At 37.0% G+C, this 14340-nt stretch overlaps 2 protein-coding genes across 2 annotated transcripts; one reads left to right on the top strand and one right to left on the bottom strand.

Annotated features, from left to right (window-relative positions):
- Window positions 1–1778: 1778 nt before the first annotated feature.
- On the bottom strand, window positions 1779–3072 carry LOC129945337 (translocon-associated protein subunit beta). Its single transcript, XM_056055011.1, has 3 exons — window positions 2914–3072; window positions 2369–2747; window positions 1779–2304 (listed from the first exon to the last, which is right to left on the bottom strand). The coding sequence occupies exons 2-3, from the start codon at window positions 2744–2746 to the stop codon at window positions 2107–2109; spliced, it is 576 nt and encodes a 191-aa protein (XP_055910986.1). The 5' UTR covers window position 2747; window positions 2914–3072; the 3' UTR covers window positions 1779–2106.
- Window positions 3073–5077: 2005 nt separating this feature from the next.
- LOC129946295 (WASH complex subunit homolog 5) lies at window positions 5078–9147 on the top strand. Its single transcript, XM_056056427.1, has 7 exons — window positions 5078–5287; window positions 5346–5448; window positions 5511–5702; window positions 5755–5975; window positions 6027–8354; window positions 8414–8791; window positions 8852–9147. Exons 1-7 carry the CDS (start codon window positions 5166–5168, stop codon window positions 9000–9002), a joined length of 3495 nt encoding a protein of 1164 aa, XP_055912402.1. The 5' UTR covers window positions 5078–5165; the 3' UTR covers window positions 9003–9147.
- Window positions 9148–14340: the final 5193 nt, after the last annotated feature.

The following is a 14340-nucleotide window of genomic DNA, read 5'->3' as shown; positions in this document are numbered from 1 at the left end:
TAATGAAATGATAAAAACTTCCTACACTAATCAGTCGAAAATCTTAATTTCAACCAGAACTTGACTTGTTTGGACTGTAGGGGCCAGGAAAGACAGACAGACGGAACGAATCGAGGTACCCACTTTTTTCGACTTCTCTACTGTCGTAATGTCATATTTGATTAAAAACTCTATTTTGAAATTGTTTACTAATGCAAAACTTGCTATATAGTTCCTGTGTAATAATAAAATTGAAGGCTAGTTTAAGGAATTCAAATGCAACTTAATATAAAATTGGTGATCTCTTATTCAAGGTTTCTTCTTAAGAACTTAAATATTTGCTCTTTTTCTTAGAAACAATTTTTATGAAAATAATTTAAAGCACGACTAAAGTTTTTTCAAGTTCTAAATTGAGCGCAAATAAAAATTTCATTTGTTTTTGACAGCAAACCACTTTTTGGTGAATGTCATTAAATTACTAATAAATCTTTAAATGAAATCTTTACTTATACAACTCAACTGTATAATTTTTTTGCTCATATGACCCCCCCTTGGAGTAGGGCTGAATATCCGATTTATATTATGTTCCTGGTCCAATCTCCAGTAAAAAGTAGTACTTTTAGCAACAAAGTTTAAGGAAGTAAAATATAAATGTTGTTTTTATATACAAAAAATAAATAATTCAAAATATAATGGGGGTCATATCCATTAAAGCAATACGATAAGTGTTGAATTGAAGGGAATTCCTACGAAAAAGCAAACAAATTATCTCCCAGGGGGGGCATGACCCCTACGACCCCCCCCCCTCTGGATCCGCCATTGATACAAACAAAAATAGATGTCGCAGTCTATAAAGAACCACGGTTAGTGACTTGGAACTCTCCTATTCCTGTTTGCGAGTCATGTCAGGGATCTACAAACTATAGCCAAAAATATAGAATTCCTCACTTTTGATGGTAGGTCTTCAATTACATTTGGAAAAATCACTAAGTGAGTAACTATAGTTTAAAAGAGTTTTCGGGTTTCATATTTTTCATCTAAATTCAATTTTTATAAAATTTTAAACCGAAAATCTCTTTAAAATAGTTTAAAAAAAAACTCTACCTATATTTTTTATGAGCATTAGATTTCAAAACAAGTATAAATCAACAAACTTCCTGGTAATCCGAAAAACGTCTCTCTTTTTAACTATGCAAATTCTAAATACTAAATCTTGGCTCCCTTTTTGTCTTCGTGTGGGTCTCATAGCCAACCTTAAATTATTACGAACCACCTAGTCTTTGACCCAATATTCGGTCCTCTATGAAACTGCTTTCTAAACTTGCGTACGTTTCTGGCTTGGTGGGAGTTGAATAATGTCAATTTTACGAGGTAATATATGTACTTACTTAATTTATATTATATTTAGGTGACCAAGTTTTTTTCATTTAACATTCAAAGTAATAATTTAACTAACAGCCTTATTACGGTTGTCAAACCAATTAATTGATCTACATAAAATGTAGTCTCTTTTTTAATATACAACGTGAAAGATCTTACACAGAAGCCGCCTTTCAAAAATAGTCCCTTGTGCCTGCAAAATTCCTTTGAAAGACTTTTTAAAAATGTTGGTATTACCAATTTTAAATTCGCTTAATTTAATAACTAAATTAACAATGTTTATATGATTCCTCTCTAAAAAACCTATAATCGAACCTTAAATTTTGGGTTATTCAAAGAATCCTTTTCATACAAACATTTTTAATAAAGAAAAGTATGTTTTTTTTTAAATCCAATAAAATAGAAATAAAACAAAAGAATTCTTGTTTTTCGATTGAAGTTGTTTTTTTTTTTATTATTTTTAATACAAATGCTTTTATCGCCATCGAAAAAATAATTTAAATGCTAAGCGGTTTTGTATGAAAGATAAAAAAAAAGAAATCATATTTTGACGCAGCGTCTTAGGACAAATCTAAAACGATTCCAAGATGTTGCTCCTTCATTCACGAGTGAACAAAAAATTAAGTGAGAAGAGCACCTTCTTCCTTCCTCCCACACGAGTCTTGTTGGTTTTGTAAATTGAAAAATTAAAAAAAAAGAACTACGACAGAAACAATTTTACATAAAGTGTAATCATGCTTCGTGCACTTAATGTTTCTTGTTCTTGTTGTATTTTTCATATTTGCTCTTTGACGAGTGCCACAATCCCAATGGAATGGCCAAAGAAGGCAAAGTCATGATGGCGAAAGCAACCCAATCGAAGAAGTGAGATGAGAAACGTTTGTTGAATTCGGTCAAGTTGACGATACCACCCTCACCAGGCTCTGAACTGATGGCCAATTGAACCTAAAGAAGGAAAAGTTAAACATTAGAATTGGAAGTAGAAAACGTTGAATTGATTATTAATTACCTTCTCGGCTTCTTCGATTGGCTTGTAGGTGACCTCGGCGGCTGTGAAGTTGAAGTAACCGTAGGATTTTGGACGAACAACAACGACGTGAGTGTAGTTGGTTTGAGGTGCGATACGGTCCACGCTGGCACTCAATTGACCTCCAACGATTTCGAAAGCTTCTGGATGGAATCCATTGTCGACCAATTTCACGTTGACTGCAGCTCCATTGCCAACATTGTAGACTGTGTACTTCACGACCAAGTCGCTCTTTTCCACCAAATACTTGTTCATGATTTGTTTGGAGACCAAAAGTCTCGCGCTGGTCTCATCTTCAGATGAAAGGCAGCAGTTGATCAATCCCAAAAGGGCAATGCAAAGAAGTCCGAATTTGAACATTCTAAAAAGAGGAAAAGACAGACAATTACTTAAGGTGAATGGAGAAATTTCACTGTTGACGTGGACACCGCCAAACACCACGCTGAGTTTGATTTTCTTATTTTTATCAATAAAAACATTCACAACAAATTAAGTTATTTGTAAATAGAATAGAATTTTGTACTTACTTTAACTTATTGTGAGGTAATAAGGTTTATAAAGGTATTTATTCGGAGATTGATTTGTTAGCCGCAATGAAGATGTAGTGACACGACGTCTGCTTTGAATTAGTGGAAAGCAAACTTTTTGAAGACGAAAAGTGAAAAGTTTGCCGTTCGCTTCGCTGATGAGACGTGACGTGAAACAAAAGTGTCAGTTTTGATTTGACATTTGACAGTTAGCGCCACCTATGATTTGAATGTGAGAATAAATCATTTTGGGACAAATAAGATGAAAATGTTGTGTACCAAATTAGTCTCCTATTACACGTAAAAAAAGATGTATTTTTCGAATTAGGCTCCATATTTAAAAATAAGAAGTATTTTTATGAGAACTCAATAGAAAATTATTTCGTTGTAAAGAATAAAAAGATGGATGGGTATATCACCCAAATAACTACTACAATTATGATGCATATCCTTTTATGAAAATTTCCAAGCTCATTTTGCACATTCGGGGCTGTATTTCTTCTAAGACATTAAGAATTTTGTCTTAAAGGTATTGAATCGATTACATAGCATAGACATAACACTTATCCGTTACTAAGCCCCATAGAAATAGTCTAAATGTGCTAAATCACAAGATCTGGAAAGTTAGTTTTGATCACTTTCCAAATTTTTCTTGCAATACTGCGAATTACAAATGAAAAATGTTAAACATTTTTGTAGTGAACTTCAACAATTTTTGAATATTGTTGAAACATGTATCTTTTGTTATCAGGTTTACTCACAGCGTAAAAAGTGACAGCTGTCAAAATAGCCAGATTTCCAAAAGAAAAAAAATCTTATTGGAAAAGTCTTTACAAAACTGAAAAAATAAAGCTTAAAATATTTTTGAGCAAACGCATTCTTGTTTTTTCACCTGTCAATTCATTTTAAAAAATTGAACGGACAGAACTCAGAACTAAAAATCACAAAAATTCAAAGTAAAATTTTGAGTTGAAAAAAATGTTAAGGGTCTTATTCATGTTTGAATATTACAGCAATGTAGATTCATAATTTTCGATAGATTTCGGCAAACCGAAATTAAAGAAAAAACAATGATTTATCGATCTACAAGTTCTGGTATAACTCAAGTGATATATGCAGTACATGATGGATGGCAAATATGCTATTTCAAAATTAAGGAACCTATAATTGTGGCTGGATTTGGATTTTTTTTTTTGCAATTGTAAAGACTATTTACACGAGAGCGACCAGCGACTAATGAACAACGAATGAACGAATATTCGTTAATTATGTCGTTTCATTCACAGTAAATGAAACGAAGCGTTCCACTGGTTTGTGTCTCAATTTTGTACAATTCCAATGACAGACTTGATGGTTATAACCGACAATACAATTCCAATTATTGGTTTTAATGATGAACACCAATGGGCAGGTTCAGAAAACATAAGGGACTTAATTGCAGTCAACTGCTTGCGTTGAACGTACATTTTGAACAAGGCAACAAGTTACTTTTTTTAATGCACCGGCCCAAAAAGGCTTCGAATCCACACCCACAGAACAGCGCAGTAGAGGAAAACCGCGAATCAGGTGGAGCGCACAAGTGGAAAGTGACCTCACCCAACTTGAAGCGCGAAGCTGAAGACATCTAGGTAGAGACCGAGCTAGATTGAGACGTTTGTTGGGTGAGACTCTAGTTCACACAGGACTGTAGCGCCACCTTAAGTAAGTAAGTAACTAGTTAGTTTTCAAAGTGTCATAAACTTTGAACTCAGAACTTTACTTCCCTAACTTCTACCTTTAGTTTACCGTACAAAAGCTACCAAAAACATAATTCAGATACTAGAAATTTGCTTTGCTTTCAATTCCCTTATGTTGTCTGAACCTGCCTAGTGATAGCTACAACTGGCTCCTTAAATAAATTTCCAAAAATTGTTGGGATGATACTTCTTTAATTTAAGATGATCTATTTTTGTATTGAAAAACACAATAAATCATATAGTTTTTATCTGCTAAAAAAGTGTTTTAATAAGAATCGCTTTTTTAAACAAGGATTCGAGATTTAGAGCAAAGAAACTAAAAACAAGTCCGAAATTCAAATCTTTAAAGAAAATTCATAGTTTACTTGTTTGCCCTACTGTAAGTGGTTACGAGTATCGAACAAATTCCTCAACAGAGAACTGTCAATTGCTATTTATCAGAAATTTGTTTATTTACAAAAAGTTTTGTATTTAGTTTTATCACTTCATAGTTTAATTTTCTGCTCATTGGTAAAAATGACCGAATTCTTAGCCGAAAATAATCTATGTGGACAAAACCTGCTCCGAATTGTGTCCATGGGCAATTCCATCATAGCCGAGATCCTAAGACTGAAAGATTACATTCCCGATGTTTTTAAGTATGTCTCATCTTTGTTTTGAAAAATTCTAATTGATTTCAATTACCAACTCGCATAGATTGGAATCTAAAGCAGACCAACAAAAGTACGCAGATATTATTTTAGATTTTAGTTACCTACGAATCGCCGAAGCTCAGGACAAGAAAATCGAAAATAATCCAGTAAGTCTAAAGCAATTCCCTAGTTTGTATAAAGCTTTTCCCGGTGTTCATTGTCTTATTAGGCCCTTCAAGATCTTGATGATGAATTCCGAGATAACTACATTGAACTTCTGACCCGATTCTATTTGGCGTTCGAAAGCACGCATCAATATGCCTCCGATTTGAAGCATTTCGTAGAAGAACTAAATCGAGGCTACTACATTCAACAAACAGTTGAATCAGTGTTGCAAGATGAAGAAGGGAAGCAACTTATGGTAAGTGTTTTTTTAGCTTCACATGCAAGGTAAACAAAACTCGGATTCTCAGTGTGAATCGTTGTACCTCTTCGGTGTGATCCTCCTTGTTCTCGATCTCCATATACCTGGGGTAATCAGGGAACGCCTCCTCATCTCCTACTATCGGTACAGTGCTGCTAGAAATCACGGCGATAGCAACATCGACGATGTCTGCACACTTCTCAGGTCCACTGGATTCTCCACTCAACCCAACGCCAAGCCTGTCCCAAACTATCCCGAAAGCTTCTTTAGGTTGGTCAAGTCTTTTTCTTTATTCGCTTTGTTTCATTGTCATTTTTTTAGTCGTTTCACTTTTGATCAAACCTTTGTGGACATGGTTGTCGGCCGTCTCCGTTCCGATGATATCTATAACCAAATCTCTACATATCCCCACCCGGATCATCGCTCCACAGCCCTCTCCAACCAAGCTGGAATGCTATTTGTCTGCCTCTATTTCTCTCCGAAAATTATCCATAACCAGGTTGCCCAAATGCGGGAAATCACTGACAAATTCTTCTCCGACAATTGGGTTGTCCCTGTGTATATGGGAATCACGGTGAATCTGGTCGATGCCTGGGAGCATTTCAAAGCAGCCAAAGCGGCCTTAAGCCCCGTTGTCGAGACAAACTCTGTGAAGGGCTTCTGTTTGCTTCACAAGGAGAAACTAAAGAAGGTCTATTTGCAAACCTTCGAGATCCTCAAAGTCGGTGTCCTCACAGAGAGCTTCACTCTTCAAACCCAAACCAGGATCATCGCTCTGATCCGAGACTGCAACGTCGTGTTGCGTTGGTTTATTCTGCACACCAGTTCGCCAATACTCGAATTCTCATCTGGCAAACGCCACAAACAGATCTGTGAGCTTGTCCAGACTGAGAGTGACTTCAAACACTCCAAGATCTTCCAGTTGCTCTTGAACTGCAGTAATTTGGAACTCATTGTCAAAGAAATTCTAAAAGACCTCATCAATGAGAAGGAGAAGCGATGGGAAAATTTCCGCAAGGAAGCTCTTGATCGGGTCAATGAATTGAGTGAGGCATTCTCAGGAAGTCGTCCGCTATCGAAAATCGAGAAGAATCCATCTTTGAAGCAGTGGTTTGCTGATATTGGCGAGAAGGTGAAGAATTTAAACATCAACAACCCCAACATGTCGGGGAGGATGATAATTCAAATCATCCAAGCTCTCGAGGATGTCCAAGAGTTCCATAATCTTCAATCGAACATGCAAATCAAACAATATCTCCATGAGACTCGAGAGTTCCTCACGAGTATGATTCAAGTCATCAACATTAAGGAAGATGTTCTGATCAACATCCAGCTGATCAGTGATCTGAGCTATGCCTGGAGGACAATCGACTCAGAGTACACTTCAATCATGCAGGAGAGCATCAAGAAACAACCAAAGTTGGTGATTAAGCTTAGGGCAACCTTTCTCAAGCTAGCCAGTGCTCTCGAAATTCCCCTTCTGAGGATAAACCAGGCTAAGAGTGAAGATCTTGTATCAGTCTCGAAGTACTACAGCACCGAGTTGGCCAATTATATTCGCAAGGTTGTCCAAATTATACCCGAGACTATGTTCAGTATCTTGGCAGAGATTATCCAGATGCAGACGTCGGTAATCAAGGAGATTCCAACTCGATTGGATAAGGACAAGCTGAAAGAGTATGCGCAGTATGAGGAGCGTCAAGCAGTGTCGAAATTGACCTTCTCCGTTGCCACTTTTACCGAGGGAATTCTTATGATGAAGAAGACCCTCGTGGGAGTCATAGAACTAGACCCGAAGAAGCTGCTCGAGGATGGAATCCGAAAGGAACTTGTGAAGAATTTGGCAAACGCCTTGAATGCTGGACTCATCTTTGGTCCAAAGGGCAAGACCAGTGACTTGGAGGATAAACTATTCCAGCTCTCAAAGATCATGGATGGTTATCGGAGATCATTCGAGTACATCCAGGATTATTTAAACATCCATGGGCTCAAGATTCTCCAACAGGAAATGTCACGGATCATAAACTATAACGTCGAGAGGGAGTGTAATGCGTTTCTGAGGAGCAAAGTCCTCGACTGGCAGTCGTCATATCAAAGTACCACCATTCCAATACCCAACTTCCCCCCAGCCCCGGGTGACACAGCTTCGAATAATTTCATTGGCCGCCTGGCTCGGGAAATCCTCCAAACCACCGACCCCAAATCAACGATATATCTGGACTTGAAGGCAACGTGGTACGACAAAAAGACCCACAAAGAAATCCTCGACTCGAGGTTCTTCATCAAAGTCAGTGAGGCAATCGGACCAGCTGGCCTGGTGGGTCTGGACAAACTGTATTCCTACATGTTCATATCGGATCTGCAGAAAAATCTCGAGAAAATGCAGACAAATATCGCCACTGACAAAATGTGGGTAGAGGCGCTGGCCTCCCTGACCAAAGAACTCGACGATAAGATGTTTGTCAAGAATCCCACAAAGTTCTATGCTAATTACACAACACGATGGATGAAAGTCTGGCCAACTATTCTCGAATGGTTGCTTCAAATTGGCCATAAACAAATTCTAAGACAGCAGATTGCATATGAATTGAACAAGAGTTGCAAATTCAACTCGAAGAATCTGGAAGCTTCCCTGGACGCCCTCAATCAGTTTGTAGAAGTTAAATTTTTCAAGAATTTTTTAAAAATAGCTTGAAACTCTTTTACAGATCCCTTCTCATCGATCTTCAAGAATCACAACAGATCGACGGTAAATCGAAACCGGAAAAAGAGATACTCGCGGAGCTGAATGCGTATTTGATATTCAGTGGAAACTACGATCCAATGCAGCAGGTTTTCGTCCTGACCAAGAACTCCCACAACATTTCACTGTTCCTCTTCATGTTCACCATTTCGTATTCGATGAAATTTCAATTCTCGAAAAACCTCAACATGCTGATGGCTAAGAGCGCGAAGGAACACATCGATGGCGTGGCAATGATAATTGGCATCCAGACTGTTCTGAATCAGTTCCATCGGGATGTGCTCTATTTGTACATTGAATACTTGTGTCAGTATGTGACTTCTTTGGTCGAAGCTAATTTGAGGTAAGTTTTGCTTTCGTATCTAATTTTATGGAAGTTGTTACTAGAAAGAGTTTCTTTTAGTGCGAAGCAGGAAATCGGATTGGAATGTAGCACAACGATTCATTATCTAGAAGAATTCATACGAATTGGGAAACTGCCGCGGAGTTTGTTGGAGGAACATGTGCCGCTAATTGTCTTGAATCAGTTTGAGTATCTATCGAGCAATAAATGAGGAAAAATGGATACACTGAGAGAAAAACATTGAACAAATTTTTTTATTATACATAAACAAAACATTTATTGTTATTATACTGAAAGTTTCATGCACCAAAATAAACATTATTGTGATTAATTTTCATAGAAATTTACCCTAAATTGGCATCTTTTTGTACTAATTTGGTTTCATTTTGAAGAGCCGAGCATATTCACGTTGTGACTTGATTTTCTCTCGTTTAATTCTTAAAAAAAAAAAATGTCCCATCGTTGGTCGTTGGAAGGAATCCATGTGGTTAAAATTCAAGAAAAATAAGAACATCCTCTACTCATGTTTTCTTTATTGAAGTCAAAATCTGGACATAAATTGAAATGTTAACGTTTATCGATACTCTATCCCACTTTATTCAAAGAATTGGTGGTTAATATCCTCACCATAGAGGAAATATGGGCACAAATTCCATAACAACTACATTCAAAATGGCTTGGTCCCATAAGAAATGCACGGGACAACTAACACATGATTATCCTTATGGACCATATCCTCCCAATTTAGCTTGTAGGCCGAAAGAGAGCAAACCCATTAAGTCGGGACTCTAGATAATATATTTCCTCTATGATCCTCACACTGAAATCGTCATTACCGGTGAATTCAATGCAGGCGCACCATTTTTCTTAGCTTCGCTTTTGTGACTCGATAACACTTTTCTTTAGAGTTAAATCAATGAACTCAACTGGTCGATAAACCAAAACTAATTCCTGACTCAATAAAAAACTCAGATCAACAACTTAAACTTGTTTCTTAACTCTGATTCTAATGTGAACCGTTTGGCAATATGCGAAAGCCCCTTTGGGACGGCATCAATGACTTCTGCAGGAAAATAACTGGTCACTTTGCTTCCTCAATAGTGATGTGAACTCCAGTGCAGATATGATTACAAACTTAATTCTTAGGGGAATGAAACATTTTATCCCGAATAGAGAAAAATATATCCTATCACATCTGTAAGGAAGTTATCAGGGCTAAAGATGTAAGTTTCCGTTGAAAGGCCCACAGAGGAAAAATGAAATAAGATTAAACAAGCTAGAAGGACCTGTAATGGTCATATTCGAGTATCAAGAACAAAAATTAAAGTGAAAAATACTACAATGTCTTAAAGGAAGTAGACATTTTAGGTCTTTTGAAATACCGCGTCATCTTCGATTCCAACCGTCGTTTTTAATGAAACTCCATTTGTAAGCTTTCAGAGAGTACTATAAGTCTTCCTGTACTTGAGAATTTAAATGATATCATAGGACAAATCTTCTTTTGCACTCGTGAAGTTGAAGCAGTCTTTTAAAGACCTTGACATTAACAAATCCACTGGCCCGGATAGTATTTTTCTTACTGTTCTGAAGAGGTGTCCTTCAACGCTGGCAAAACCACTGGCTAGTCTTTTGCATATAACCTATTTTACAGGTATCCATTGTATTAGATGATTTAAAGTTTAAAATTACAAAAATTAATGCTGGTGTTCCTCAGGGCTCCCTTTTGTCATCGAATCTCTTCCATATAATCATATAAGATCTCTTGTCTTCAACTTGTCACTGGTCTACAGTGAAATAGTATTCGGAATAATTTTGACTGGCATTCCAATGCTAGATACTTGAGTAGTCATTTTTTGGATTAAGTTTTTGCCATACTTGCATTTTTCGGATTTAGTGATTTTTGCAGCTCGCATTATATTTACTTTGGTTATTTTCTTGCCAAACGCTTAAAACAACGCCCTATAAAATTGATTTTTGTGTCTAGTACCACAATTTATAATTGTTTTAAAATAATAAAGATTATAAAATTTTAATTTCAATAAAAATTGAATTTTATCGTAATTAATTTGTTTTGGAACTACCTGCACTACCAACCACTAAAATAAAGCCATAAATTTTGCAATCGACTTTCGGTTTTTATACCTGTTGAAAGTTTATACTCGGAAAAGCTTACGACCTTTAAAAGGGTACATATTTCCCCATTTCAATAAAAGTATAGGCTTAATTGGAAACGAGCGTTGGAATTCCCCAGATGTATCAATCAACTACTAAAAACCCGTATAAAAATGTGCTTCACTTGAATGAGTTTAGTTCGAATATTTCCGCGCCGAAGTTTACATGTGCCATCTTTTAAAAACTTCGGTATTTTGATTTATACCGTTCTTTGCATTTTTCTAATGGTAAATATATTGTGCTTTAGTGTTCTATGCTATGTTTTTAAGTGTTAAAATTTAAAAAAAAAAGTATTAAATTGACAAATGTCACGAAAATGTGTGAATAATCCCGACAACATTTGCGGTGAAGTGGTATTTTGTAAGCAAAGATGTTCCATATTGCCGACAATAAAAGAGGCCTTTTCCTACTACTTAAAACATCAAGATAAAAGCTGGGGTCCGCATTTCTGTTGCAATGCATGTGCGACAGATTTGTGAAATTGGATGAGTGAAAGAAAAAAATCATTTCGGTTCGCAGTACCAATGCAGTGGCGAGAATCAACTAGTCATGCAACGGATTGCTATTTCAGCCTCTCCACACATGTGTTTGCGAGAGGCAAGGGATTTTCTAAAAAAAAGAAGAATACTATATAGTGTATGCAAATGTACCATCGGCTACTCTTCCTCTGCCACACAGCGATCTTCATCCGATTCCAATAAGCCCTCACATTGACAAACAAGAAATAACACCTACACCTTCTCACCAACAATTTCTTCAATGTCAGAATTCGAAGTACCTAGCACATCGTCACAGCCATACCGGATAACACAAGCTGAATGATCTTGTTAGGGACTTAGAAATTCCCAAGAACAAAGCAGAACTTCTAAGCTCGAGGTTGCAACAATGGAATCATCAGGAAGGGGAAAGGGTGTCAATGATGTCAGTGCTATGATGGTAGCCCTTAACGTAACGTGTAAACGGAGTGAATGGAGACTTTTCATAGATAGCTCTAAGCTTAGTTTAAAAGCTGTGTTGCTACATAACCGAAATATTTTACCTTCGATTCCTATTGGTAACGCGGTTCATGTGAAGGAGTCTTATTAAAATATGAAAAGTGTTCTGCTGCGGATTAAATATGAAGAACGCCAAATCTGCGGGGATTTGAAATTCGTAGCTCTGTTGCTTGAACTGCAATTAGACTACACGCTTAATCTGTGAAGGGGACAGTCGTGATTAAAAACAGGATTGTAATAAAAAATTGTGGCCTCATCGTTAGTCGCTTCAACCTGGGCAGAAAAATGTCAAAAATGACCCTCTAATTGATCCACAAAAGGTGTTACTTCCGCCCTTGCATACGAAGCTAGGACTCATGAAAAACTTCGTAAAGGCAATGGACAGAGATGGAGCTTCTATTCAATACCTTTGCCAAACATTTCCAAGATTAAGTGAGGCTAAAGTCAAAGAAGGCATATTCGTTGGTTCGTAGATAAAAGATTTATTTAAAGATGTCAACTTTGACTTGGTTCTAGAAGGTAAGGAAAAAAAGCCTGGGATGATTTTCGCCTTGTAGCACAAAATTTTCTGGGAAATAAGAGGAGTGACAACATGTTGAACTTGTCGAAAAAACCAAGTCGCAGTTCTGTCGGGGATTGAAAAAACATAGAATATCCTCTACATTTTTCAAAAAATTGTTTTTTTTCTGTTTTTTTTAAGTAAATCTAATTTTAATTATGGGCAATACATACAAATCTACTTTACATAAGGAATACTTTTATAAGTCAAAAAACTGTTTCGCTGATGACAGTACCGTTTTTCATATTCTAGATTTACAATCTTGCCCTTCGGATGTGGAACTTCAATGGCAGCGTATGATAAGCTCATTAACAGAATTGCATGCTTCAAAAACTTAATGGTCTTTATAGCGTGACTAATTTAGATACCGCTATCCATGAGCGGCACTTGTATAAAAGAAACTAAACAACTTTCTGTAGTCTGTATGTGTATCACAGACCTCGTTTAATAGAATGATCAAGTTATATATTTGTGTTGGGGAAAATTCCAGTAACCCACACTACTATGGCTTGTGTGGACGCGGCGAGTAAGAGACCAACTGAAGGAGAGAAGACAGTCCGATTTTAAACTCGAACAAGGACGGTCCCGACAGTTACAGTCCATTTTCGAAAACAATTATTATTATTAATATTGAATTTGTATAACAAAAGCAACGAAAATCTACACAATTGTGTTAAATAAAGAAAAATATTAAAAGAAATTAATCGATTTTGCTTTTGTTTTTGTTTGATATTTAGACGGAGTCATATCACTATTATTAAATTTAACGTGATCCTTCGAGCCACCAGAATCATACCAATGCAATTGGCTTCTACGACAAACAGGCCTATGCAGTCGACGACGGTATGTATGGTGATATTTGTTCAAGTGATGATGGTCGTACTTACTATCATAATGGTAGTAAATCAGGGGACAGACAACTACAGTCACTTATACATACGCCCCACTTCCGCGACATGGAAGTATATAACAAAAGAAGGACACCAAGAGAAACGACGACGAAGAAAAGAACAACCTGCTTCAGCATGAACGATATGGATACTGTTGCGAGGCAAGAGGAGGTGTGGAGGTGGGTGAAGTGGAAGGGTAGGATAAGGATGAGGTAGGAAAAAAAGATAGGAAGATTTGAAAAAGGTTAGGTGGGATTGTTGAGATCCGGGGACGCGGCCTGCTTGCGGTGGACGGCGTCAGCTCGTCAGACGGGGGGGGGGGGGGGGGGGGATTTTGCCACCCAAACTCAACCTCGCCTGCAGACAAAAACATAAATCAGGCCAAGGAATGAGGAAAAGGAAGGAAACATAAGCGGACGGACTATTGGCACATCAGGGCACTGCGGATGTTGTGCAGTGAGGCCATTACCCACTCTACCTTTAGGTATCCGCGACCAGTGTTGGATACCCCCGAAATTGTTGGTCGATCATCGGGTTCAGGTCATCTTAACTCCACGTCTACTCCGCTACCCTTGACACCCCTGAACAAATAAAACTCAAGCTCTCATTGTTTCGCTTGGGCGAAACATAAAAAAACTTTTTTTTCTATTGCCGGCGTTTCTGTCAGAAATTTAATTTTTGTATTTAAATGACAGAGTAATCATCGTAGCTTAGATTTGTAATAAATTTATAACAAAAAAAAGATTACAAAAAAAATAAATTAACAACAAAAATTAACATCAAAACAAGAAAAAGAAACTGGTAACAAAAAAAGCCAGGTTGGTAGTCCTACGTCTTTATTTGTTTCTACTTTTGCGTAGAAGTACCCTTTTTGGTATTTTATTTTTTTACTAAGCGAATACGATCGATTAACGGAGCCCTAAATTCCTTCCC

Source organism: Eupeodes corollae, chromosome 2 (genome assembly GCF_945859685.1).
Source record: "Eupeodes corollae chromosome 2, idEupCoro1.1, whole genome shotgun sequence".
Lineage (NCBI taxonomy): Eukaryota > Metazoa > Arthropoda > Insecta > Diptera > Syrphidae > Eupeodes > Eupeodes corollae.
This window is presented reverse-complemented; position numbering and strand designations above follow the sequence as displayed.